This window comes from Cibotium barometz, chromosome 25, assembly GCF_041138505.1.
Source record: "Cibotium barometz isolate CiBa-2024 chromosome 25, ASM4113850v1, whole genome shotgun sequence".
NCBI classification, from domain to species: domain Eukaryota; kingdom Viridiplantae; phylum Streptophyta; class Polypodiopsida; order Cyatheales; family Cibotiaceae; genus Cibotium; species Cibotium barometz.
In genome coordinates, this window is record NC_141070.1 from 24,343,862 (window position 1) to 24,368,421 (window position 24,560).

Consider the following 24,560-nt stretch of genomic DNA (forward strand, 5'->3'; position numbering starts at 1 on the left):
AGACACATGATGGTATCGTGATGATAGTCATTTATGTTGATGATCTGATTATCACAGGTGATTGTGGGAAAGGCATTGATGAGGTTAAGGCCTCTTTATGCAAAGAGTTTGATATGAAAGACCTTGGTGATTTGAGGTTCTTTCTTGGCATTGAGGTGATTAGAACGAACCAGGGTATATGGTTGGTGCAAAGGCAATATGCACTTGACATGCTGGCAAAGTATGGTATGACAGCATGCAAACCAATGTTGACACCATTAGAGCAAAACATGAAGCTTAGGGCTGATTTGGGTGATGAGCTTGATGATATCACCATGTACAGGAAAATGGTTGGTAGCCTTATCTACATGACCATTACGAGGCCAGATATCAGTTATGCAGTTGGTTTGGTGAGTCAGTTTATGCAGAGTCCTCGTAAACCTCACTTGGATGCTGTGAGATGGATTCTGAGATATGTCAAAACTACCGCGCATTATGGTCTTTTCTATGAGGCAGGAAAAGACATGCATGTCTATGGATATACAGATGCAGATTGGGCCGGTAGTGCATATGACAGGAGATCTACCAGTGGCTATGTTTTCAGCCTTGGTAGTGGAGCTGTGAGTTGGAGCAGTAAAAAGCAACCTACAGTTGCTTTATCTACCACAGAGGCAGAGTATCGTGGAGTAGCCATAGCTACATGTGAGGCTATGTGGTTGAAGAAGTTGCTAGATAATGTCAGGCTACATAGTGATATGAGAGTTGTCATTCATTGTGACAACATGAGTAGTATTCAGCTTGCTAGCAACCCAGTTTATCATGCCAGGACCAAACATATTGAGGTCCACTATCATTTCATCAGAGAGAAGGTGCTAGATGGGCATGTTGATTTGACATATGTGCAGACAGATGAGCAGGTTGCAGATATCTTTACCAAAGCACTTGGTAAGGATAAGTTCGAGTATTTCCGTACTAGATTGGGAGTCCTAGAGATGGACATGTCGAGCTTGAGGGGGAGTGTTGAAATGTCAAGCTCGTATACAGCTAGAGGATAGCACATGGGTGCTGACAGAGTGACAGTATGGTAGATAGATATCGTGTGGTGTGTTTATGACCGCGTCCAGTAGGTCATGTGTGGTGTGGACATTACATTAGGTTTACTTTGTAGTGTGGACATAACACTATGTTGTGTTCTCCTTTGTGTGTGTGAGAGAGATTGTGACTATGGCTTCTCTCCTTCTTTATGGTTGATGATTATGGATTAGGGTTTGCTTCCCTTGTGTGTGCTGCCTCCTGCTTCTGTTTTTTATCAGACTTTTCTAAAATGATAGTGAGGTTTAGAAGACAAGAACTTTTATTGTATGTAAATATCTTACAAAGTAGTTTTTATGTATAGAAAAGTCATTAAAATAAAAGAAAAAAGTATGAAATAGTCCGATTCCAAGAAAAGACTAGAAAACATGTATGAATAGTCAAATTCCAAGAAAAGACAACGAAACATGTATGCATAGAAGAGGTCATCAAAATAAAAGCAACAAGTATGAAGGTCTAGTTTAAGTATATCATAACATGCTTAGGCCTTATGTCTCTTTTACTCTAACACCATTATGAGAAAAATGGGTAATGTATCATATGCATTTGGGAACTATAGAGAATGTTATTTTAGCATTAAAATTTAGCTTAATTTTAAATAGTTATGTTTTTCTTAAATGATCTAAAAGTGAGTATAAAATTTTATCCCATTTTTTAGAATGTAAAGTAGCTTGTTAAAACTTTAAACAAAGGAAATGGTCTCATATGGAGATCTAGTAAAAATAAAAGATACAACTATGATGAAATCTACACAATGATCATCATACATGCTATCCAAGTTCACTATATACATATTACTTTTAGTAAGCATATAGTCCTTTCATACCATCTTATATGAAACATAACTTTTAAATGGAGATCTGGATGAGGAAGACATGAAAAAGTAAGATTTATTATTTTGGGGGAGCTATCCATTCATCAGTTTTTATTTCTATCATCATATAATGTCCTTATTATGTAGACTTAGGCAGCTATGCATGGAAGTTTTGAATGAGCTCTTTAGTCCTACCACATGGAAATATGCTTCTTTCTTTAAAAGAAAAATAAAATAATCAAGGTTTTTTGGCCATAATTAGCTAGTGTAGCCATATTGAGAGTTTGATGTTTTAACTATTTACTCTCCAAATGTCACCACAAAAGTAGCAAGCACTTGTGGTCTCTTTCTAAGAGTAGTTTGGCTGCTTTTAAAGATCTGTTCTAGTTCTTGTATCTCTAACTATAGCTCATATAGCTGTTGACCATATCATCCTTAGTAGAGAGTGTAGCTTTAATAGCCCACGGTATACTAATTCTTCACTTGGTGGAATACACACGTTTCAATACATCTCACACAAATTATTTGCTCTATCAAGTGTACAACCTCTTTGTATATTTGAATGCTACCACAGATTTAGCATAAGCAATTGTGGTTACTTTCCACAAGCTTGAACAACCCTTGATTACATGCGCTATGTTATGAGTAATGAGTAAACTCTTTTTAACATAGCCAGGTGAAGATTGACATGAAATTCCAGTCCTAGATCGCAAAAATGAAGAGGACTTTGAGGTATGGGGAATATAAAACCTTGGTTACTTTTAAGGATCTTTAGAATAAGTGCTTTTTGTGCATCATTGTTTTTTAATGAAATTGTATATTATTAGACTCATATTCTCTCTTTAAGTCTCTCATTTTCTTGACATAGACTTCTTAGGCCTTCTCCTTACCAAAGACCTTGGAAGGATAATTGAAATATATAAATTAAACTTTGTATTGAAATATAATATATAAACTCGCAAATCTACAATATTATGTTTACACAAACAAAAGTATTTTTACAAGGAAGAATCCATTCCTTAGGTCTTGTAATTTTTGGAGAAGAAGTCTACCAAATTTCTATTTACACATGTGGTTATATTGTATATACTTATATAAATATATATATTTATATAAATATATATATTGATATAAATATATATATTTATATACGTACACATATGTATTAATTATGTGTTTACAAGAAAGAGTGTTTGCACTTTTTTACACATAATGGAAAATGCAGATTATAAACCTCTTCAAAAAAACCCTCTCAAATTTGTTGAAACAAAAAAACCCTCTCAAATTTGTGAAATACAAGAATCTTACACACACACCATTGAACTCAATTTAGTGACTATTTATTTTTGGTTGAGTTGCAATTAAACTATCTCAAAAGTATAAGACCAATTCAAACTAGTAAGCGAAAAAATGTGGCATAGGCCACTTGGGTTTTTTAAACCTAGGCAATCATTTGCTTGATCCTGAGGAAGAATAATACGAGCTTAAATTTAATTACAAGTCCATCAACCCTATGGCACTATTCCTTTTGCATACCACATAGAGTTGTTGAGAGATCATGTACAAACTTTCCACTTGTTTAAAGTGATAAGAGTAGATGGAGGATACTTGATATAAGACTTCTTCTTTAGAAAGTTTGAAAAGTTATTGGAAAAGATAAATTGTATAATCATTGAGAAAATCTTAATTGTAGATAATAAAGTTATTAGGAATTTTAAATTGTATAATTATTGAGAAAATCTTAATTCTAGATACATTCATCATGTGTCAATGTGTGAGGAAATAAAAGGGTATAGTTATTTTGATGAAAAGAATGTCTTGAATACAATAACATGGCCTTTTGTAATAATTTTTTTGAGGAGAGAAGTTCTAAAATTAGAACATCATGGACCTTCAAGAAAAGAAGTAACATCATGGACTATTTTGGTCCCACAAGTCTTATAAACAAAATATATATACAATTCTTTTGAAGGAAAATTCTACTCAAAGAGAAGTTTATAGGGAATAATTATGTGCACAATTACATGCAGCAAGCCTTTGTTTACATGTTAATGTATGTAAAATGCACATGATCAGAGCACCAACTTTGGCAACACGACAAGATCTGATCAAGGGCATTTTCCTAACTCATCGTGTGTGGCGTTCAGTCTTGCATTCCTGTGTAAGTAGCTTAACAACCAAGCTTTGTTTTGAAAATCTTCCATCAGTTAAAAGGTGTTCCAAAAGGAAGCACTTTTTCTCTCAATGCACCTGTGAGTCGTCCCCTTTTTATACTATAAGGTGTCCTAGCAACAATCACAAGTGGCTAGCCTCTCTTTCCTAAAGTTTTCTACGCTCTTCTATTTTCTTAAGGTTTAAATTAAGGATCGTACAAGAATCCATGTCACTTCCCCACCATCCCCCTACCTTATAGCTTTTTCTAAGGTTAAAGGTTTGTTTATGGCAATTAAAGGGAAAAAAAAGATCCACTAACGATTTTGGCAGAGTTGATTAGTGCCCTTGGAGATGGGATTTTAGTGTCCTATAATTCTAATTGCTTTACATTTTCTTCGTGTGCACGTCTGCTGGTGGTTTTATAGTATCCTATAATTCTAATCGCTTTACATTTTCTTCTTGTGCACGTCTGCTGGTGGTTTTATAGAGGTCATCCCCAACATCCTCATAATGTGTTAGAAAAAGCTTCCTTTCCTTCTACTTAGATGCCTTGCTTTTTCATGTATGGGTTATTACGATTCGAGAGCATATTAAAAGCGTCATATTAAGGCTCAAATATGGTAATGGCTATTCAACACAATGTGGTAAATCAAAGTATTAAACTTTGGGCCAGCATTGATAATGTACATAATTGAAGTAAAAACTATGCTCAAGATGATTCATATATGCTTTTAGTGAAGGATGCAAATATGTATGGTTGAGTGATGTATATGAATATCCAGGAAGATGAGCCTAGCTTCTCATGGAACTTGTATCTTTTGATTAAGGCCTCCTATGGACATGTAGTAAAAATAAAAGATATAACTATGATGAGATCTACACAATGATCATCATACATGATATTCAAGTTCACTATATACATATTGTTGGCCATAATTAATTAGTGTAGCCATATTGAGAGTTTGATGTTTTAATTATTTACTCCCTAAATTATCACCACAAAAGTAGCAAGCACTTGTGGTCTCTTTCTAAGAGTAGTTTGGCTGTTTTCAAGATTTTTTTGGGTGCTTGTATCTCTAACTATAGCTCATATAGCTGGTGGCCATATCATCTCCTTAGTAGAGAGTGTAGCTTCAATAGCCCCCACGGTATACTAATTCTTCTCTTGGTGGCATAAACATATGTTTCAATACATCTCACATAAATTATTTGCTCTATCAAGTATAGAACCTCTTTGTATATTTGAATGTTACCACATATTTAGCATAAGCATTTGTGGTTACTTTCCACAAGCTTGAACAACCCTTGATTACATGAATGAGTAAGCTCTTTTCAACATAGCAAGGTGAAGATTTCAATGAAATCCCAGTCCTAGATTGCATGAATGAAGATGAGTCTAAGGCATGGGGAATATAAAACCTTGGTTACTTTTAAGGATCTTTAGAGTAAGTGCTTTTTGTGCATCGGTATTTTTTAATGAAATTTGTATATTATTAGACTTATAGTCTTTCTTTAAGTCTCTCATTTTTTTGACATAGACTTCTTAGGCCTTCTCCTTACCAAAGACTTTTGAAGGATAATTCAAATACATAAATTAAACTTTGTATTGAAATATACCATATAAACTTGCAAATCTTTAGTATTATGTTTACAGAAACAAAAGTATTCTTACAAGGAAGAATACATTCCTTAGGTCTTGTAATTTTTGGAGAAGAAGTCTACCAACTCGTGTGGTTATATTATATATATTTATATATGTACGCATATGTATTAATTATGTGTTTACAAGAAAGAGTGTTTGCACTTTTTTACACATAATGGAAAACGTATACTATAAACCTCTACATCAATTTGTTGGAACAAAAAAACCCTCTCAAAATTATGAAATACAAGATTACACATACCATTGAACTCAATTTACTAACTGTGTATTTTTAGTTGAGTTGCAATCAAACTATCTCAAAAGTATTAGACCAATTCAAACTAGTAAAAGCGAAAAAATGTGGCATAGGCCACTTGGGTTTTTTAAACCTAGGCAATCATTTGATTGATCATGAGGAAGAATAATAGGCACTTTAATTTTATTACAAGTCCATCATTAACCCTATGGCACTATTCCTTTTGCATACCACATAGAGTTGTTGAGAGATCATGTACAAACTTTTCACTTGTTTAAAGTGATAAGAGTATAATGTACTAGATGGAGGATAATTAATATAAGACTTCTTCTTTAGAAAGTTTGAAAATTTATTGGAAAAGATGAATTGTATAATCATTGAGAAAATCTTAATTGTACATATAAAAGTTATTGGGAATAATAAATTGTATAATTATTGAGAAGATCTTAATTGTAGATACATTAATCACAATGTGTGAAGACACAAAAAAGTATAGTTATTTTGATGAAAAGAATGTATTGAATACAACAACATGGCCTTTTGTAATTATTTTTTTGACGAGAAAAGTTCTAAAATTAGAACATGATGGACCTTTAAGAAAAGAAGTAACATCATGGACTGTTTTGGTCCCACCACCCAAGTCTCATAAACAATATGTATATATGTAATACTTTTGAAGGAAGAAGTTACAAATAGAGCGCTATGGTTATGAGTGTAAAAGTGAGCGACTAGATGAGCTGAAAGGAGAGGTGTGAGCATATAAGAAAAGTTAGGAACTAGTGGGCAGGTATTATATTTTACAGAGTTTGATGAAACTAGTACTAGGACTACTAATGAGGGATGGTAAATGACTATGTTTAGATGTGCATTTACAATGATAATATCATTCTATAATAAGAAGCATAGGATTTAGCATGTCTTACTATTGCGCATAAAGAACCATAGGATTGATAGGTCTACTAAATGACCTGTACATAGGATTTACTATTATACATAAAGAACCAAAGGATTGATAGGTCTACTAAATGACATGGAGAGAAAAAGAAGAGAGTATGAGATTAACCAAAAACTATACCGAGGATCATGAAGCGTGGGGGGCCGGGGGTTCCAAGTGGACGTCGTCTTCTCGGAACCAGGGCTCCTGCACTTCGTGGGTCTGGGAGTGGTGGTTGACGGGAGTGCCACAGCTGTGTAGAGCTTGGCCTTCAGGGAGCCACACGCCCGTGCATGGGTGTGGGGCCCACCAGTAGCTGCAGGCCTTGTGGTGATCACCGGGAGGACTCAGAAAATTCACTCTCTGGTTCGAATCATCCTCTTCTTCTGCTGCGCCTGCGCCTGCTTTGCCGCCTGCTTTGCCGCCTGCAGCAAGATCTGTGTAGAAACATGTCGCCAATCTGCTCCAAGAAATTCTGCTCAAAGAGAAGTTTATAGGGAATAATAATTATGTGCACAATTACATGCAGCAAGCCTCTGTTTACATGTTAACGTAAGTAATATGCACAGGATCAGAGCACCGGCTTTGGCAAGACGACAAGCTCTGATCAAGGGCGTTCGCCGAACTCACCGTGTGTGGGGTTTGGTCTTGCATTCCTGTGTAAGCAGCTTAGCAACCAAGCTTTGTTTCGGAAATCTTGCCATCAGTTCAAAGGTGTTCCAAAAGGAAGCACTTTCTCACTCTCTCTCTCTCTCTCTCTCTCTCTCAAGTCCTCCCCTTCAAAGGTGTTCCAAAAGGAAGCACTTTCTCTCACTCTCTCTCTCTCTCAAGTCCTCCCCTTCTTATACTAAGGTGCCCTAGCAACAACAATTCCAAATGGTCCTAAAGTGTTCTACGCTCTTCTATTTTCTTAAGGTCTAAAATAAGGATCGTACAAGAATCCACGTCACTTCCCCACCATCCCCCTACCTTATAGCTTTTTCTAAGGTTAAAGGTTTGTTGATGGCGATTAAAGGGAAACAAAAAGATCCACGAGCGATTCGGCCATTGAAAAGAGAGATCAAAGGTATCCGTGAGCCATGCATATCCTTGGAACTTGAGAGGACATAAGGGGACATCCTTTGATGAGGGGACCAGCCAGAAATGACCATTTTAGTGACAATCATCACACCTTAACAAACTCACTCCTTAGTTCAAAGGCCATGGCCAATGACAGTTGAAACACTGACATTTAGTATACGATTTATCTTCATTTGAATATGTGACAGTCATAGAAAGCTCTCAGGCTTTAGCTTAAAAAGGTCATGCACATTGACTACCATTGCCCATCAAAGATCAAGCGAATTAAAAAAGAATGGCATTATATTGTACTTTTACATGTTGGAATAAAAGAAAATCGGTCATTGATTTTCATAGCCCTAAATATAGGAGAAATTTTTATACATTATTAAAACACCAACATTTAGTGTACGTTCACATAATGAAAATGGATAGGTTCAATGACTAATCCCTATTTTAAATGGGCAAAAAAGATTTCTATCTAGCATTATATTGGCCTTTCATGGATGGCACCCATTTTGGAAAAATAATTTTCTTATAAGTATAAAATCCATCTCCTTGTGGAGTGATTGGAGACTTGGATGCCAAAGTCTGCATCTCCAAGTCCCTCCCTCTACAAGTAATAATATTGTGATGGGAAAGTTATATACAACATTGACCTTGAAGATAAATAACAATATTGCATACCCTAGCTCACAACTCCCTACCTCTATCATCCAAGATTCTACATTGGAATGTACCTTAAAGTTGCCAACTTGTGCATGCACTCATTATCTCAACATTGAAAATCAAAAGTCTAGCCTAAAACCTGATGTGAACTTGGGTAATATATAATTCACTCGAAGACATTTCATAAAAAAACACTATCAAAAGTCTAAGTCACTTCATAATATGAACATGCATGTACAACTTTAGGATATTTTATGAGCTCTTTTGAGACTTGTTAATGATATGGGCTTGGTGCTCCATTGACCAAGTTAACATAGTTCCAAGAAATGAATATATTTATGTGAACAAGCGGAAATATGTACAAGTATATGTAAGGAAGAGGACAAGAAATCGAGGTTTGTCTCATAAAAGCTAGTGAGAAGCTTTACAAAAATAGAAATGAACTCAAAAGATGTACTTTTCTATAAACACTTTTATATCTCTCCAAAGTGTAATTAAAAATGATAATTTAATAATTCTCCTATCACATCCCGTATAATACATTTTTGAGACATTTTTCGGAACGCTAATGTATAGAACCTCCTTTTAATGAAAGGTTCTTAGAGCCTTTTAATTAAAGGTTCTTAGAACCTTTTAATTAAAGGTTATTAGAATGTATATGATATATTCATCCTTCCCTATTCTAGACACCCCTCATGTATACATAATTTAAAGGAGGCCTATAAATAGACCCCCTATATACCATGTATAGAGTGTATACACTACATATTGCATGATTTAATGAATCATATTAGCTCCCATTGATATAATACATTTTGCTAGAGTGATTGCATGGGTAGAACCTCTTTGGTCTTCAAAATTTAAAAGACAAGCATGGGTAGTTCCCTGTACCTAAATAGGGGATCTAATAACACAAAGATAGGTGTGCTTTGATATTAGGCAACATATGAAGGAAAACTAATTTACACTACAAGGGATCGGGCTCATACCCGCGCTCCTAGCCGCTAAAAATGATTTGTGAAAAAAAGTAGCGGGCCCGTGTATCAGCGCGTGTATAATCGCGGCCAGAGACATGCGTGTAAAAGCGCGTGTATAGGACTGTTCAGATGCGCTGATACACGGGCGTATACACGCGTTCTGTCAGTTCAGCTGCGTTTAGACGCACTGATACAAGCGTGTATACACGCGTTTTGTCACTTCAGATGCGCTTATACACGCGTATTTCTCAGATTTGATGCGTTTATACATGCGTATTTTCAGATTATCCGCATATATACACGTGACTTTTGCAGATTTGATGCGTTTATACACGCGAACAGAGAGCCAAAAAAAAAATCCAGAGAGTGCTATTTGGTACCTGAATGCTGTTCCAGCATTCGAGCACCCAATAACACTCTCTGGTTTTTTTTTGGGTGCATTGGACCATCCAACGAGGAAGATATCCACGAGGAAGATTAAGACAAGAACGACATGAATGCATACATTGTCAATACACGATTCAAGACAAACATGAATGCAATACTATCGATTCACGATTCAATATTACTATCAAAATTTCACACATATATACATGAGGAAGATTAAGACAAGAGCGACATGAATGCATACATTGTCAATACACGATTCAAGACAGACATGAATGCAATACTATCGATTCACGATTCAATATTACTATCAAAATTTCACATATATATACAAGGGAATCCATATGTTGAAGTAGCCCATGGCTTCAGTTACAAAAAATATATATACAACCACATCATCAATATGGAATGTGATACTATAAGTCTGAGTACTACTCAGACCCAGATGATGACTCGGTGCTCCCTCCATGCTCAGATGAGCTCACATCGGTCAGAATGTCCGATGAGTAGTGCTCACGTCCACCCTCTGCAGTGGCGGCGGGTGGATCATCAGCAACTTGTGCCTGTTCAAGTAATATATAGTATATAAGTATATATATATGTAATTCAATAAACCAAAATCATTCGTTTAGAGTTTTCAAGTACCTGTCGACCGTATGGTCTCATGGCCATCTCAAACTGCGCATCCGTAATACGTCCCTCGGCTCTGAAGATGGCACACGTGTCACGTCTCCTATGCCGGCGAGCATACCCAGTATCGTGGGCTGTGGGCTTCCTCCCCGTAACCCGTTGCTGTATCATAATCAACACAATTTGTAAGATTAAAACAATCATAGAATCAATGAATTAAGTAAACAATCAAATAAAGTGGCAAGATACTTACGAACTCTGCCTCCCATGACTCGACGCCGCCAGATCCGAAATGCGAAGATCCAATGGTCTCCATCTGGATCCGTCGTGCCTCCACATGCTGCCTGCTCTTCACGCCACCCTCTGCTCGTTTCTTTGCCTCCTTCCACTCGCGTTTGTGCGCAGTGGGGGCAGGTTTCTCGGTAGAATAGCCACCCGCAGCTACATTTAGCCCATCATCGTACGCGAGTTTTTTAAGGTGAGATCTTTTATTGCTTAAGATCTCCCTTATTCGCGTCCTTCGCCATACATCCGAGAATGTAGCATGTGGGGGATTGGCGTACCGACTATGTATAGCCTCTATCACCTCCCCAACTAATCGGCTATTTTGATCTTTAAACTTAATAAAATAATTTCTATACAAGTTTGATACTACCCCACGCATGTACTCCATTACCTCTTTCCCCCTCGCATCCATCACTATCCCGCCCCTATCCGTCACATCATAGCAGATCACTCCCTCCACCTCTCTCATCTCCTCCTCTTCCGAACTGTCTCCTCTAACTCTTCTCCCTCTATCTCCTCTCTCACCGCGTGCCCTAATACCTCTCCCACCAAAGCACCCGCCGCATCCTCCACTCCCACTCTTCCTACTGCTGCGGGTGGAGTCACGACTGGGGGATTGTCTACATGACGGTGGCTGTGAGCCCTGACGTGACGGTGGCTCTGAGGGAGTACGTGACGGTGGCTGTGAGCCCTGACGTGACGGTGGCTCTGAGGGAGTACGTGATGGTGGCTGTGAGCCCTGACGTGACGGTGCTTGGGAGGGTGTGCGTGAGTGTGTCTGGGACGAGGTATGTCTCCTCGGTGGGCGTGGAAGAGGAGAAGCTGCATGCCGTCTCGTCGGACTCGTAGGCATAGACGGCAGTGGAGTGCCCTGGAGACTCGCGGTAGGGGTATAGACACCAGGCATGGAAGGAGGGGGATGGGCATACATGTACTCTGTAAGCTCAACTGGACCAGGATGGCGCCCAAAATGATTTAGCATCTCCATCATCCAATTGCTGTACGCAAATGGATCGGATGAAGAACCTGGAATATCCATAAAGAATCTGCAAAAATAAAAGTATATACATGATTGCATCAAAGCACAAATGCAAGCTAGGCGCACATATGATTTTCCACCATCAAACTGACATCACTATCTAGAGAATTCACATCTTCAACAACACTCAGAACTACAGAGTTATCCTCCTACTACAACTCTTCAAAAACTACATCACTATCACCACAACATCCATCTTGTGTATCAAGAAGGATGCATTCATGAAGCATGCTGTGGTAAAAGACATGCAATTTAGAGCTCAAGGAGCTCACAATAGCCATATTTATGGCCACACTTGGAAACCTCAAGGAGCTCACAATAGCCATATCTATGGCCACACTTGGAAACCTCAACTTGGAGTTGTGAAGAGGAAAATGAATGGCAACAAGCGCAAGCAAGCTCACAGCAGATTGAACAAAAAGAAGCAAAGAGAAGGAGATGTGCCATGTGCTGGGTGCTGTAGCAGCCAAGGAGAAGGAGGCAGGTGAGGCAACAACACAACAGCATTTCTGGCTATAAGAAGAAGGAAGCGACAGTAACGCGTGTATACACCCGTCCAGAAACGCGTGTATACACCCGTCCACAAACGCGTGTATATGCGCGTGAACAGTGTGTGCAGACAGGATACACGCAGATAATACACGCGTTTCTACACGCGACCTGTAAATTTTTTTTTTGAAAACGACCGACCTCCGACAATGTGTCCTTATAAAAGGCCCACTGTCGCCCCTGTCAGAATCGTTCAACAACCAGAGAAGGAAAAGGACGGAGACAAACCCATAAAGGAAAGAGACAATAGAATAAACAAATCTGAAGAAAGAGACAAGGCAAAGGACAAACTGACTCACCTCTGAAAAAGTGAGTCTTCTTTTTGGTCGGTTTCCTTCACCCGTGTGTGCTCCTTGTCTGCTCCTTGCACTTAGGTTTAGTGCTATGTTGGAAGAGGCGAAAACAAAAGAGAGCAGATATGTTAGTTCAAAATGTTTATTTGGGGAAGGCGGGTTATTTTTAGTTTAAACAGGTCGTCGCGTGCAGAAACGCGTGTATTTTTGCGTTTATGATAAATCAGTCGCGTTTATACACGCGATTTTTAGGATCTAGCCGCTTTTATACACGCAATTTTCAAGATGTAGTCACGTTGATACACGCGATTTTCAGGAAGTAGCCACGTTAATACACGCGATTTTTAGGATATAGCCGTGTTAATACACGCGATTTTCAGGATGTAGCCGTGTAAATACAGGCGATTTCTATACTTTCATTAAAAATAGATTATGATTTTGTGTTTTTTGATTTGTACATAGGATATCATCAACCTCCTCAAGCAATTCTGGTGAAGATGAGACAATGCGTTATCGTAATCGCGATGTGTGGTTGGGACAAAGGATCAAGTGTATGTGTAATCGATGTCAAGGATGCATTGTACGAGCATGTCGAATTACCTTGAATCACATCTCCATGTATAGAGAATGGACACAAACAGGTTTAGAGGTGAGTAGATGTAAATTGATAGTATTCAAATGACTCATGGTATCCAAATTAAATTAATGGAGTTGTAATATATAAACTCTAATTGAAGGAGGATGCAGTACCACACCCTAACATGGTACCCTACGCGCGACGAGAGCACGCAAAGCGTCGACGAGAGTGGAATAAATTTAATCGTAGCCTTACAAATTGATCAAATGGATATTGATGTTGATCGTTTGGCAAGGATGGATCTTATTGAAGATGAGATCGAACCCTAACCAATTCGTCACTGTATCGTTCTAAATTGATGACATTTCTATTGTATGTTTTGTCTTTTAATTATCATCTCATGATTTATTTTTGAATATATTTCATTGTTGTAAATGCATGTAGTAAGATTGTGTAATGATATATACTGTAATGTACTATGAGATGGTTTAAAGAAAATAGTTTTTAATTTTGTAAAGGGATTTAGTTTTTCTTAATAAAGCGTGTATTGATGCATGAATTGGTGCGTGTATTGATGCGTGTATAATTGCGTGTATATACACGCGCTTATACATGCGCTGGTAAATGCCAATATACACGCGAATTTAAATGCCAAAATACACGCGCTCGATACTATTCAAATACATGCGCGACCATACACGCGCCCGTAATTTATCGCGTGTATGAAACGCGTTTATAGCAGCATTGTCTTATAGTGTTAGATTTAGAAGAGTCCACTTGAAATGGAAAATAACTTTAAATGTCTTTGTTGACTTTTCTAAAATGATAGTGAGGTTTAGAAGACAAGAACTTTTATTGTATGTAAATATCTTACAAAGTAGTTTTTATGTATAGAAAAGTCATTAAAATAAAAGAAAAAAGTATGAAATAGTCCGATTCCAAGAAAAGACTAGAAAACATGTATGAATAGTCAAATTCCAAGAAAAGACAACGAAACATGTATGCATAGAAGAGACAACAAGGCTTTGTTTTGAAAATCTTCCATCAGTTAAAAGGTGTTCCAAAAGGAAGCACTTTTTCTCTCAATGCACCTGTGAGTCGTCCCCTTTTTATACTATAAGGTGTCCTAGCAACAATTACAAATGGCTAGCCTCTCTTTCCTAAAGTTTTCTATGCTCTTCTATTTTCTTAAGGTTTAAATTAAGGATCGTACAAGAATCCATGTCACTTCCCCACCATCCCCCTACCTTATAGCTTTTTCTAAGGTTAAAGGTTTGTTTATGGCAATTAAAGGGAAAAAAAAAGATCCACTAACGATTTTGGCAGAGTTGATTAGTGCCCTTGGAGATGGGATTTTAGTGTCCTATAATTCTAATTGCTTTACATTTTCTTCGTGTGCACGTCTGCTGGTGGTTTTATAGTATCCTATAATTCTAACCGCTTTACATTTTCTTCTTGTGCACGTCTGCTGGTGGTTTTATAGAGGTCATCCCCAACATCCTCATAATGTGTTAGAAAAAGCTTCCTTTCCTTCTACTTAGATGCCTTGCTTTTTCATGTATGGGTTATTACGATTCGAGAGCATATTAAAAGCGTCATATTAAGGCTCAAATATGGTAATGGCTATTCAACACAATGTGGTAAATCAAAGTATTAAACTTTGGGCCAGCATTGATAATGTACATAATTGAAGTAAAAACTATGCTCAAGATGATTCATATATGCTTTTAGTGAAGGATGCAAATATGTATGGTTGAGTGATGTATATGAATATCCAAGAAGATGAGCCTAGCTTCTCATGGAACTTGTATCTTTTGATTAAGGCCTCCTATGGACATGTAGTAAAAATAAAAAGATATAACTATGATGAGATCTACACAATGATCATCATACATGATATTCAAGTTCACTATATACATATTGTTGGCCATAATTAATTAGTGTAGCCATATTGAGAGTTTGATGTTTTAATTATTTACTCCCTAAATTATCACCACAAAAGTAGCAAGCACTTGTGGTCTCTTTCTAAGAGTAGTTTGGCTGTTTTCAAGATTTTTTTGGGTGCTTGTATCTCTAACTATAGCTCATATAGCTGGTGGCCATATCATCTCCTTAGTAGAGAGTGTAGCTTCAATAGCCCCCACGGTATACTAATTCTTCTCTTGGTGGCATAAACACATGTTTCAATACATCTCACATAAATTATTTGCTCTATCAAGTATAGAACCTCTTTGTATATTTGAATGTTACCACATATTTAGCATAAGCATTTGTGGTTACTTTCCACAAGCTTGAACAACCCTTGATTACATGAATGAGTAAGCTCTTTTCAACATAGCAAGGTGAAGATTTCAATGAAATCCCAGTCCTAGATTGCATGAATGAAGATGAGTCTAAGGCATGGGGAATATAAAACCTTGGTTACTTTTAAGGATCTTTAGAGTAAGTGCTTTTTGTGCATCGGTATTTTTTAATGAAATTTGTATATTATTAGACTTATAGTCTTTCTTTAAGTCTCTCATTTTTTTGACATAGACTTCTTAGGCCTTCTCCTTACCAAAGACTTTTGAAGGATAATTCAAATACATAAATTAAACTTTGTATTGAAATATACCATATAAACTTGCAAATCTTTAGTATTATGTTTACAGAAACAAAAGTATTCTTACAAGGAAGAATACATTCCTTAGGTCTTGTAATTTTTGGAGAAGAAGTCTACCAACTCGTGTGGTTATATTATATATATTTATATATGTACGCATATGTATTAATTATGTGTTTACAAGAAAGAGTGTTTGCACTTTTTTACACATAATGGAAAACGTATACTATAAACCTCTACATCAATTTGTTGGAACAAAAAAACCCTCTCAAAATTATGAAATACAAGATTACACATACCATTGAACTCAATTTACTAACTGTGTATTTTTAGTTGAGTTGCAATCAAACTATCTCAAAAGTATTAGACCAATTCAAACTAGTAAAAGCGAAAAAATGTGGCATAGGCCACTTGGGTTTTTTAAACCTAGGCAATCATTTGATTGATCATGAGGAAGAATAATAGGCACTTTAATTTTATTACAAGTCCATCATTAACCCTATGGCACTATTCCTTTTGCATACCACATAGAGTTGTTGAGAGATCATGTACAAACTTTTCACTTGTTTAAAGTGATAAGAGTATAATGTACTAGATGGAGGATAATTAATATAAGACTTCTTCTTTAGAAAGTTTGAAAAGTTATTGGAAAAGATGAATTGTATAATCATTGAGAAAATCTTAATTGTACATATAAAAGTTATTGGGAATAATAAATTGTATAATTATTGAGAAGATCTTAATTGTAGATACATTAATCACAATGTGTGAAGACACAAAAAAGTATAGTTATTTTGATGAAAAGAATGTATTGAATACAACAACATGGCCTTTTGTAATTATTTTTTTGACGAGAAAAGTTCTAAAATTAGAACATGATGGACCTTTAAGAAAAGAAGTAACATCATGGACTGTTTTGGTCCCACCACCCAGTCTCATAAACAATATGTATATATGTAATACTTTTGAAGGAAGAAGTTACAAATAGAGCGCTATGGTTATGAGTGTAAAAGTGAGCGACTAGATGAGCTGAAAGGAGAGGTGTGAGCATATAAGAAAAGTTAGGAACTAGTGGGCAGGTATTATATTTTACAGAGTTTGATGAAACTAGTACTAGGACTACTAATGAGGGATGGTAAATGACTATGTTTAGATGTGCATTTACAATGATAATATCATTCTATAATAAGAAGCATAGGATTTAGCATGTCTTACTATTGCGCATAAAGAACCATAGGATTGATAGGTCTACTAAATGACCTGTACATAGGATTTACTATTATACATAAAGAACCAAAGGATTGATAGGTCTACTAAATGACATGGAGAGAAAAAGAAGAGAGTATGAGATTAACCAAAAACTATACCGAGGATCATGAAGCGTGGGGGGCGGGGGGTTCCAAGTGGACGTCGTCTTCTCGGAACCAGGGCTCCTGCACTTCGTGGGTCTGGGAGTGGTGGTTGACGGGAGTGCCACAGCTGTGTAGAGCTTGGCCTTCAGGGAGCCACACGCCCGTGCATGGGTGTGGGGCCCACCAGTAGCTGCAGGCCTTGTGGTGATCACCGGGAGGACTCAGAAAATTCACTCTCTGGTTCGAATCATCCTCTTCTTCTGCTGCGCCTGCGCCTGCTTTGCCGCCTGCTTTGCCGCCTGCAGCAAGATCTGTGTAGAAACATGTCGCCAATCTGCTCCAAGAAATTCTGCTCAAAGAGAAGTTTATAGGGAATAATAATTATGTGCACAATTACATGCAGCAAGCCTCTGTTTACATGTTAACGTAAGTAATATGCACAGGATCAGAGCACCGGCTTTGGCAAGACGACAAGCTCTGATCAAGGGCGTTCGCCGAACTCACCGTGTGTGGGGTTTGGTCTTGCATTCCTGTGTAAGCAGCTTAGCAACCAAGCTTTGTTTCGGAAATCTTGCCATCAGTTCAAAGGTGTTCCAAAAGAAAGCACTTTCTCACACACTCTCTCTCTCTCTCTCTCTCTCAAGTCCTCCCCTTCAAAGGTGTTCCAAAAGGAAGCACTTTCTCTCACTCTCTCTCTCTCTCAAGTCCTCCCCTTCTTATACTAAGGTGCCCTAGCAACAACAATTCCAAATGGTCCTAAAGTGTTCTACGCTCTTCTATTTTCTTAAGGTCTAAAATAAGGATCGTACAAGAATCCACGTCACTTGCCCACCATCCCCCTACCTTATAGCTTTTTCTAAGGTTAAAGGTTTGTTGATGGCGATTAAAGGGAAACAAAAAGATCCACGAGCGATTCGGCCATTGAAAAGAGAGATCAAAGGTATCCGTGAGCCATGCATATCCTTGGAACTTGAGAGGACATAAGGGGACATCCTTTGATGAGGGGACCAGCCAGAAATGACCATTTTAGTGACAATCATCACACCTTAACAAACTCACTCCTTAGTTCAAAGGCCATGGCCAATGACAGTTGAAACACTGACATTTAGTATACGATTTATCTTCATTTGAATATGTGACAGTCATAGAAAGCTCTCAGGCTTTAGCTTAAAAAGGTCATGCACATTGACTACCATTGCCCATCAAAGATCAAGCGAATTAAAAAAGAATGGCATTATATTGTACTTTTACATGTTGGAATAAAAGAAAATCGGTCATTGATTTTCATAGCCCTAAATATAGGAGAAATTTTTATACATTATTAAAACACCAACATTTAGTGTACGTTCACATAATGAAAATGGATAGGTTCAATGACTAATCCCTATTTTAAATGGGCAAAAAAGATTTCTATCTAGCATTATATTGGCCTTTCATGGATGGCACCCATTTTGGAAAAATAATTTTCTTATAAGTATAAAATCCACCTCCTTCTGGAGTGATTGAAGACTTGGATGCAAAAGTTTGCATCTCCAAGTCTCTCCCTCTACAAGTAATAATATTGTGATGGGAAAGTTATATACAACATGGACTAAGGGCATTAGAAACATGATAAGGATGATTGACCTTGAAGATAAATGACAATATTGCATACCCAAGCTCACAACTCCCTACCTCTATCATCCAAGATTCTACATTGGAAAATGTACCTTAAAGTTCTCAACTTGTGCATGCACTCATTATCTCAACAACATTGAAAATCAAAAGTCTAGCCTAGAACCTGATGTGGACTTGGGTAATATATAATTCACTCGAAGACATTTCATAAAAAAACACTATCAAAAGTCTAAGTCACTTCATAATATGAACATGCGTGTACAACTTTAGGATATTTTATGAGCTCTTTTGAGACTTGTAAATGATATGGGCTTAGTGCTCCATTGACCAAGTTAACATAGTTCCAAGAAATGAATATATTTATGTGAACAAGAGGAAATATGTACAAGTATATGTAAGGAAGAGGACAAGAAATCGAGGTTTGTCTCATAAAAGCTGGTGAGAAGCTTTAAAAAAATAGAAATGAACTCAAAAGATGTACTTTTCTATAAACAACTTTATATCTCTCCAAAGTGTAATTAAAAATGATAATTTAATAATTCTCTCCTATCACATCCCGTATAATACATTTTTGAGACATTTTTCGGAACACTAATGTATAGAACCTCCTTTTAATGAAAGGTTCTTAGAACCTTTTAATTAAAGGTTATTAGAATGTATATGATATATTCATCCTTCCCTATTCTAGACACCCCTCATGTATACATAATTTAAACGAGGCCTATAAATAGACCCCCTTGTACATAATTTAAAGGAGGCCTATAAATAGACCCCCTTGTATATACCATGTATAGAGTGCATACACTATATATTGCATGATTTAATGAATCATATTAGTTCCCATTGATATAATACATTTTGCTAGAGTGATTGCATGGGTAGAACCTCTTTGGTCTTCAAAATTTTTAAGACAAGCGTGGGTAGTTCCCTGTACCTAAATAGGGGATCTAATAACACAAAGATAGGTGTGCTTTGATATTAGGCAACATATGAAGGAAAACTAATTTAGACTTAGAAGAGTCCACTTGAAATGGAAAATAACTTTAAATGTCTTTGTTGACTTTTCTAAAATGATAGTGAGGTTTAGAAGACAAGAACTTTTATTGTATGTAAATCTCTTACAAAGTAGTTTTTATGTATAGAAAAGTCATTAAAATAAAAGAAAAAAGTATGAATTAGTCCGATTCCAAGAAAAGACTTGAAAACATGTATGAATAGTCAAATTCCAAGAAAAGACAACGGAACATGTATGCATAGAAGAGGTCATCAAATAAAAGCAACAAGTATGAAGGTCTAGTTTAAGTATATCATAACATGCTTAGGCCTTATGTATCTTTTACTCTAACACTATTATGAGAAAAATGGGTAATGTATCATATGCATTTGGGAACTATAGAGAATGTTATTTTAGCATTAAAATTTAGCTTAATTTTAAATAGTTGTGTTTTTCTTAAATGATCTAAAAGTGAGTATAAAATTTTATCCCATTTTTTACAATGTAAAGTAGCTTGTTAAAACTTTAAACAAAGAAAATGAATTTATGATTGAAATGGTATTAAAACTTTTAATCTATAGATCTCATTTATTTTAAGTTTTTTTCTAATACAACATAAACACTTAAAACTAAACAATAAAAATTGACTTTTTTAATTCTCACATTGATTGGTGGTAGGATTCATAAAAAGGTAGGTCTAAATTAGACTAGAATGAGTAAACATAACATCTTAAATTCATATGGCAGGTCGAATTTCCTTCTCAAATTTTCAAAAGGCTAGGTCATAATTCCATGAGACAAATCACAATCCTAAAGGCTAGGTTATAATTCCATGAGACACGTCAAAATACCTCCTCAAAATTTCAAAGTTCAGGTTATAATTATGTGAAAGTGTGAAGAAAATGTTTGTTAAAGTGTGGAGAAAATGTTTGTGAAAGTATAAGAAAATGTTTGTTAAAGTGTGAAGGAACCAAATTTAACTACCTCCTTAAAATTTTGAAGATTATATTTTAATTATGTTAAAGCTGAAAATTAAAATTTTATAGGATAAATACGAATAAATCTTGGGTGTTTATACAATAAGGGTCCTCACTTTGGTTCACCTTCCAAGACTTTTTATAGCAAAAAAACAACCATTTTTCACTAAAAATGGCCAACCTTATCCACTTGTTAAAGGAATATAACATTGAGCTCTTCTAATAAAACATCACACCCTTAGTCATGCACTTAAACATATGGTCTATTAAAAATTAAAAATTTCAAACACCAAATTTCATGTGTCACAAATATAGTGTATATGGCATGTCCCAAACTTGAACATGTAGACAATATGATCATAAAATATTAATAACTTTCTTGTTTTTACTCTAATTCCATTCCCACTTTTACGTAAGAAAGGTACGTAATGTTGATGTTAACTTGATTTATATGAGTAATTTTTACACATAATTTCTATTTTAAATTAATTATTATATGTTTTGAAGATATACAAATACTACAAGAAAACAGGGATCTAAGCATCACTCCAAACATCTCCCGTAAGCGTGAAACTTGGGAGTTATGGGTGCCGTTATGAGTGATATATCACACACCGTATAGCAAAGTAAAAAGGGACTCAAGTCAATTTGGGCCCATGGCCGGGACGATGTAGATGTGAAAGGGGTCAAGGGCTAGGATTAGGGTTGGGCATGCCCATGGACATTAATAAGTGTGGTGTGAAAGGGTGGCCTAGTATATAAGTGAAAATACGCCAATGTTATAGAACCTTTTGATAATCAAGAATACACAAGTCTTTACTCTCTCTTATCTCTCTAAACCTAGGCTAATCTTCGTAATCTAGGCTAATCCAAGGCTAATTAGGCTAAATATAGGATAATCTAGTTGCCACTTTCTTTCATTTGGTATCAGAGCTCATGTCCTTGATCCAATTTTTGGTATCAGAGCTCATGTCCTTGATCCAATTTTTTGAAATTTTTTTATTTTCTGTATTTTCTTGATTTTCTTAAGACTTTCTTAATTTTCTTGATTTCTTGATCAAGAAATGGGCATGAATGATTGTGGGATGATGGAAATCTCTTTGATTTTTGGATTTTCCTAAGCTTTTGGGGGCTATGGATCACTGTGGACCAAAATATGGGGTAACTACTCCCGATTTGAATGAGGGGACCAAAATTGGGAGAAAATTACTACTAATCTTGATTAGCACTAATCAAAACGTTTTGGATCTTTGCCCTCTTCTTGGTGCTTGATCTTGATGGCTATGGAGTCTTTTCTTGAGCCTAATTCTTGCAATCACCAAACTAGGTGGATTCACCATGTTCCAAGCTTCATTCCAAGCATTCTCTTGCTCACAAATGGTCGCCATTCACACCGTAGGGCTGCTATTGTGCTACACACTTTTCTATGTCATTTGAGAGTCACAAAGCCTAACAATGCTTCTTAGGCATGGTTAACAAGTGGCTTATTATGTGAAGCAAGCATGGGAATAATGAGAAGCTCGCTAATGAGCATTTTCTAAGTGAGGATGGTGACAACGGCTATGCCTATTCATGGGGATTTGAAGCTCAAAGCATCACCAATCCATGGCTTAAGCACTCAGCAAAGCTTCTACAAAGTGTAAGCCAAAGCCTCAGCTCAATCAATGCTTCATTTTCTTTCCTATTTTTGCATGTGTGGGGTTCATGGAGAAATTAGGTTTTTCTATCAAAATTTTTAGAAATTTCTTCAATAATCCTTTCAATCATACTTGGCTTCACTCACATATGGATCAATGTTTGAGTGAGCATGGGGTTTAATGAGATTTCTTTCAGTTTCTTCCATTACTTGAATCTCATGGAAGAATTAGGGTTTCTCATCAAATCCCATTCCCATTTGAAAAATGGGAGCATGGTGAACTTGTCCAAAAGTTTGTCAAAACCCCCTCATGTGACATATCATCGGAAAGATCTTGAAGAGTAGAATGTAAATCTATGATCTCCGACAAATTTGGAGTTAGTATGTTTAAGATATGTCCAAAACTATATGGAGTAATTGATTCCCAAAATGTGAGATTTTTCCCAAATTACCTAATATTGACTTCAAGACCATGTGATCGTCATAGGGATGGTGAGGAGTTCAAGGGTAATGCAGAAGAGGATATTGGGATGTTGTGAATTTTGGTGGCAATGCATATGCCTAATATGCCTATGATTATCATTCTTATGATGACCGTGATGCCTATGACTATGATATTCATGGTAGTCATGATTCTTTTTATGAAGGTGTGTATGACAATGAGAATTTAGAAAGTGTATTTGGTATGCCAATGCATCAAGTTGATGCATATGGATCAAGTATGCCTATGTATGGTTCTTCTTCAATACATATGTGCAATTAAAGATACCCTTTACCCTTGTATATGTTGAGATATCGAGCTCAACTATAGTGCTACGATAGACATTCATGACCCGCCTGGGTGATAGCTTCCATATCTACACCAGTGGCATGGTTGGTGAGATTATGGGTGATATGCGGCCAGTGGCATGACAAGCTATGTGACAGCCATTTTGGATTACTAGAGATTGGCATAGTTATAGCGCCAGCTCATTTAGTCGGGTTCACATTATGGATCGACCCTTGTATGTTGTAGTAGTTGAGTACTAACCCATATAGTGTGTACTCTTATCTTTATGCTAGGTTGGTTGAGTAGAGAAGAAGAAGATAGAAGAAAATTCAGCTCTCTCTCTCTCTCTTGTGTCTTGCTCTCTCTTGTGTGTGTGTTTGCTTGCTAGGGTTTGAAGCTCTCCCTCTCCCCCACATTCTCTTTATGGCATTAGAGCCTGGTTTGTGTGAGAGCTAAGGAGGCAAGCAAGACGCAAGAACAAGAAAGGAAGGAAGAGATACTACAGAGGTAAGAGCACCATCATCTCTTTTCCTTTCTTGGTCTAGGTACAACACCCCCTCAATAGCTCTGGGAGCTACACATCTCCGATTGAGGATCTGTTTTCGTAGGAGCGGAGCTATAGGGCAGGTATATTGTCCTATTGGACATTATAAATTTCTACTAGATTCGTGTTTCGGGCACGGACTCCAGCAGAGTACCAGGGTAAGCAATTCAAGCTTTTGATTGATTGAGGCAGTACTCATTCTTTTATTTTCCCAGGATGTCTGCGTAAGTTAGTCCTAGATCAAAAATCAGGGAAACCTATGCAAGTGGAATTGGCCAATGGAAAGATTCTTTTCACACACCTTGAGACGGACTTATTCAATTTAATCTAGATGGGAACATAACAGAGTGCCAGTCCTACTGTTCACTCACGGGAACACGGATTATGGAAGGAGGCCGGAAGTAATTAATGCGAGAGAGCGGGATTGTAGCCATGGGAACATAAAGACGCACATAATTTTTCCATATTTTTGTGCTGAAGTGCAATGTAAATCGTTTTAGGCCAATGTGGGTTCTAAATGAGAGTTCTAAGTGTATTAAGCAAGGCTCACTTATGGGGTTGTCCGCCCATGTGTGAAAGAGGCCTAGGGTTAGGGTTAGTGACATCTCTATAAAAGAGATGTTAGCTAAAGAAAGAGGACGTTTTTGGCCATTCTCATAAGAAAGAGGACGTTTTTGGCCATTCTCATAAGCTATTGAGTGAAGCTCTTGAGCTCTCAAGCTATGGCAACTCT

The 24,560-nt window shown here is 36.8% G+C and overlaps 2 protein-coding genes across 4 annotated transcripts; both read right to left on the reverse strand.

The window, feature by feature from the left end:
• Nucleotides 1-6,580: 6,580 nt before the first annotated feature.
• On the reverse strand, nt 6,581-7,711 carry LOC147624380 (uncharacterized). Of its 2 annotated transcripts, none has more exons than XM_086819947.1 (2): nt 7,502-7,711; nt 6,581-7,331 (listed from the first exon to the last, which is right to left on the reverse strand). In XM_086819947.1, exons 1-2 carry the CDS (start codon nt 7,573-7,575, stop codon nt 7,019-7,021), a joined length of 387 nt encoding a protein of 128 aa, XP_086676073.1. In that variant the 5' UTR covers nt 7,576-7,711; the 3' UTR covers nt 6,581-7,018. The 2 variants fall into 2 exon arrangements, with proteins under 2 accessions (XP_086676073.1, XP_086676072.1); XM_086819946.1 differs by having other exon boundaries at nt 6,581-7,346; nt 7,502-7,700.
• Nucleotides 7,712-16,873: 9,162 nt separating this feature from the next.
• LOC147624381 (uncharacterized) lies at nt 16,874-18,025 on the reverse strand. Of its 2 annotated transcripts, none has more exons than XM_086819949.1 (2): nt 17,795-18,025; nt 16,874-17,624 (listed from the first exon to the last, which is right to left on the reverse strand). In XM_086819949.1, the coding sequence occupies exons 1-2, from the start codon at nt 17,866-17,868 to the stop codon at nt 17,312-17,314; spliced, it is 387 nt and encodes a 128-aa protein (XP_086676075.1). In that variant the 5' UTR covers nt 17,869-18,025; the 3' UTR covers nt 16,874-17,311. The 2 variants fall into 2 exon arrangements, with proteins under 2 accessions (XP_086676075.1, XP_086676074.1); XM_086819948.1 differs by having other exon boundaries at nt 16,874-17,639; nt 17,795-18,020.
• Between the last annotated feature and the right edge of the window lie 6,535 nt (nt 18,026-24,560).

Bases quoted from the DNA above. Each gene is read 5' to 3' on its own strand.
- LOC147624380 (XM_086819946.1), bottom strand. From the start codon at position 7,575: ATGGCAAGATTTCCGAAACAAAGCTTGGTTGCTAAGCTGCTTACACAG. The intron at 7,347-7,501 runs GTGAGTTCGGCG...CTCTTTGAGCAG, and splicing joins AAGACCAAACCCCACACACG to AATTTCTTGGAGCAGATTGG.
- LOC147624381 (XM_086819948.1), bottom strand. From the start codon at position 17,868: ATGGCAAGATTTCCGAAACAAAGCTTGGTTGCTAAGCTGCTTACACAG. The intron at 17,640-17,794 runs GTGAGTTCGGCG...CTCTTTGAGCAG, and splicing joins AAGACCAAACCCCACACACG to AATTTCTTGGAGCAGATTGG.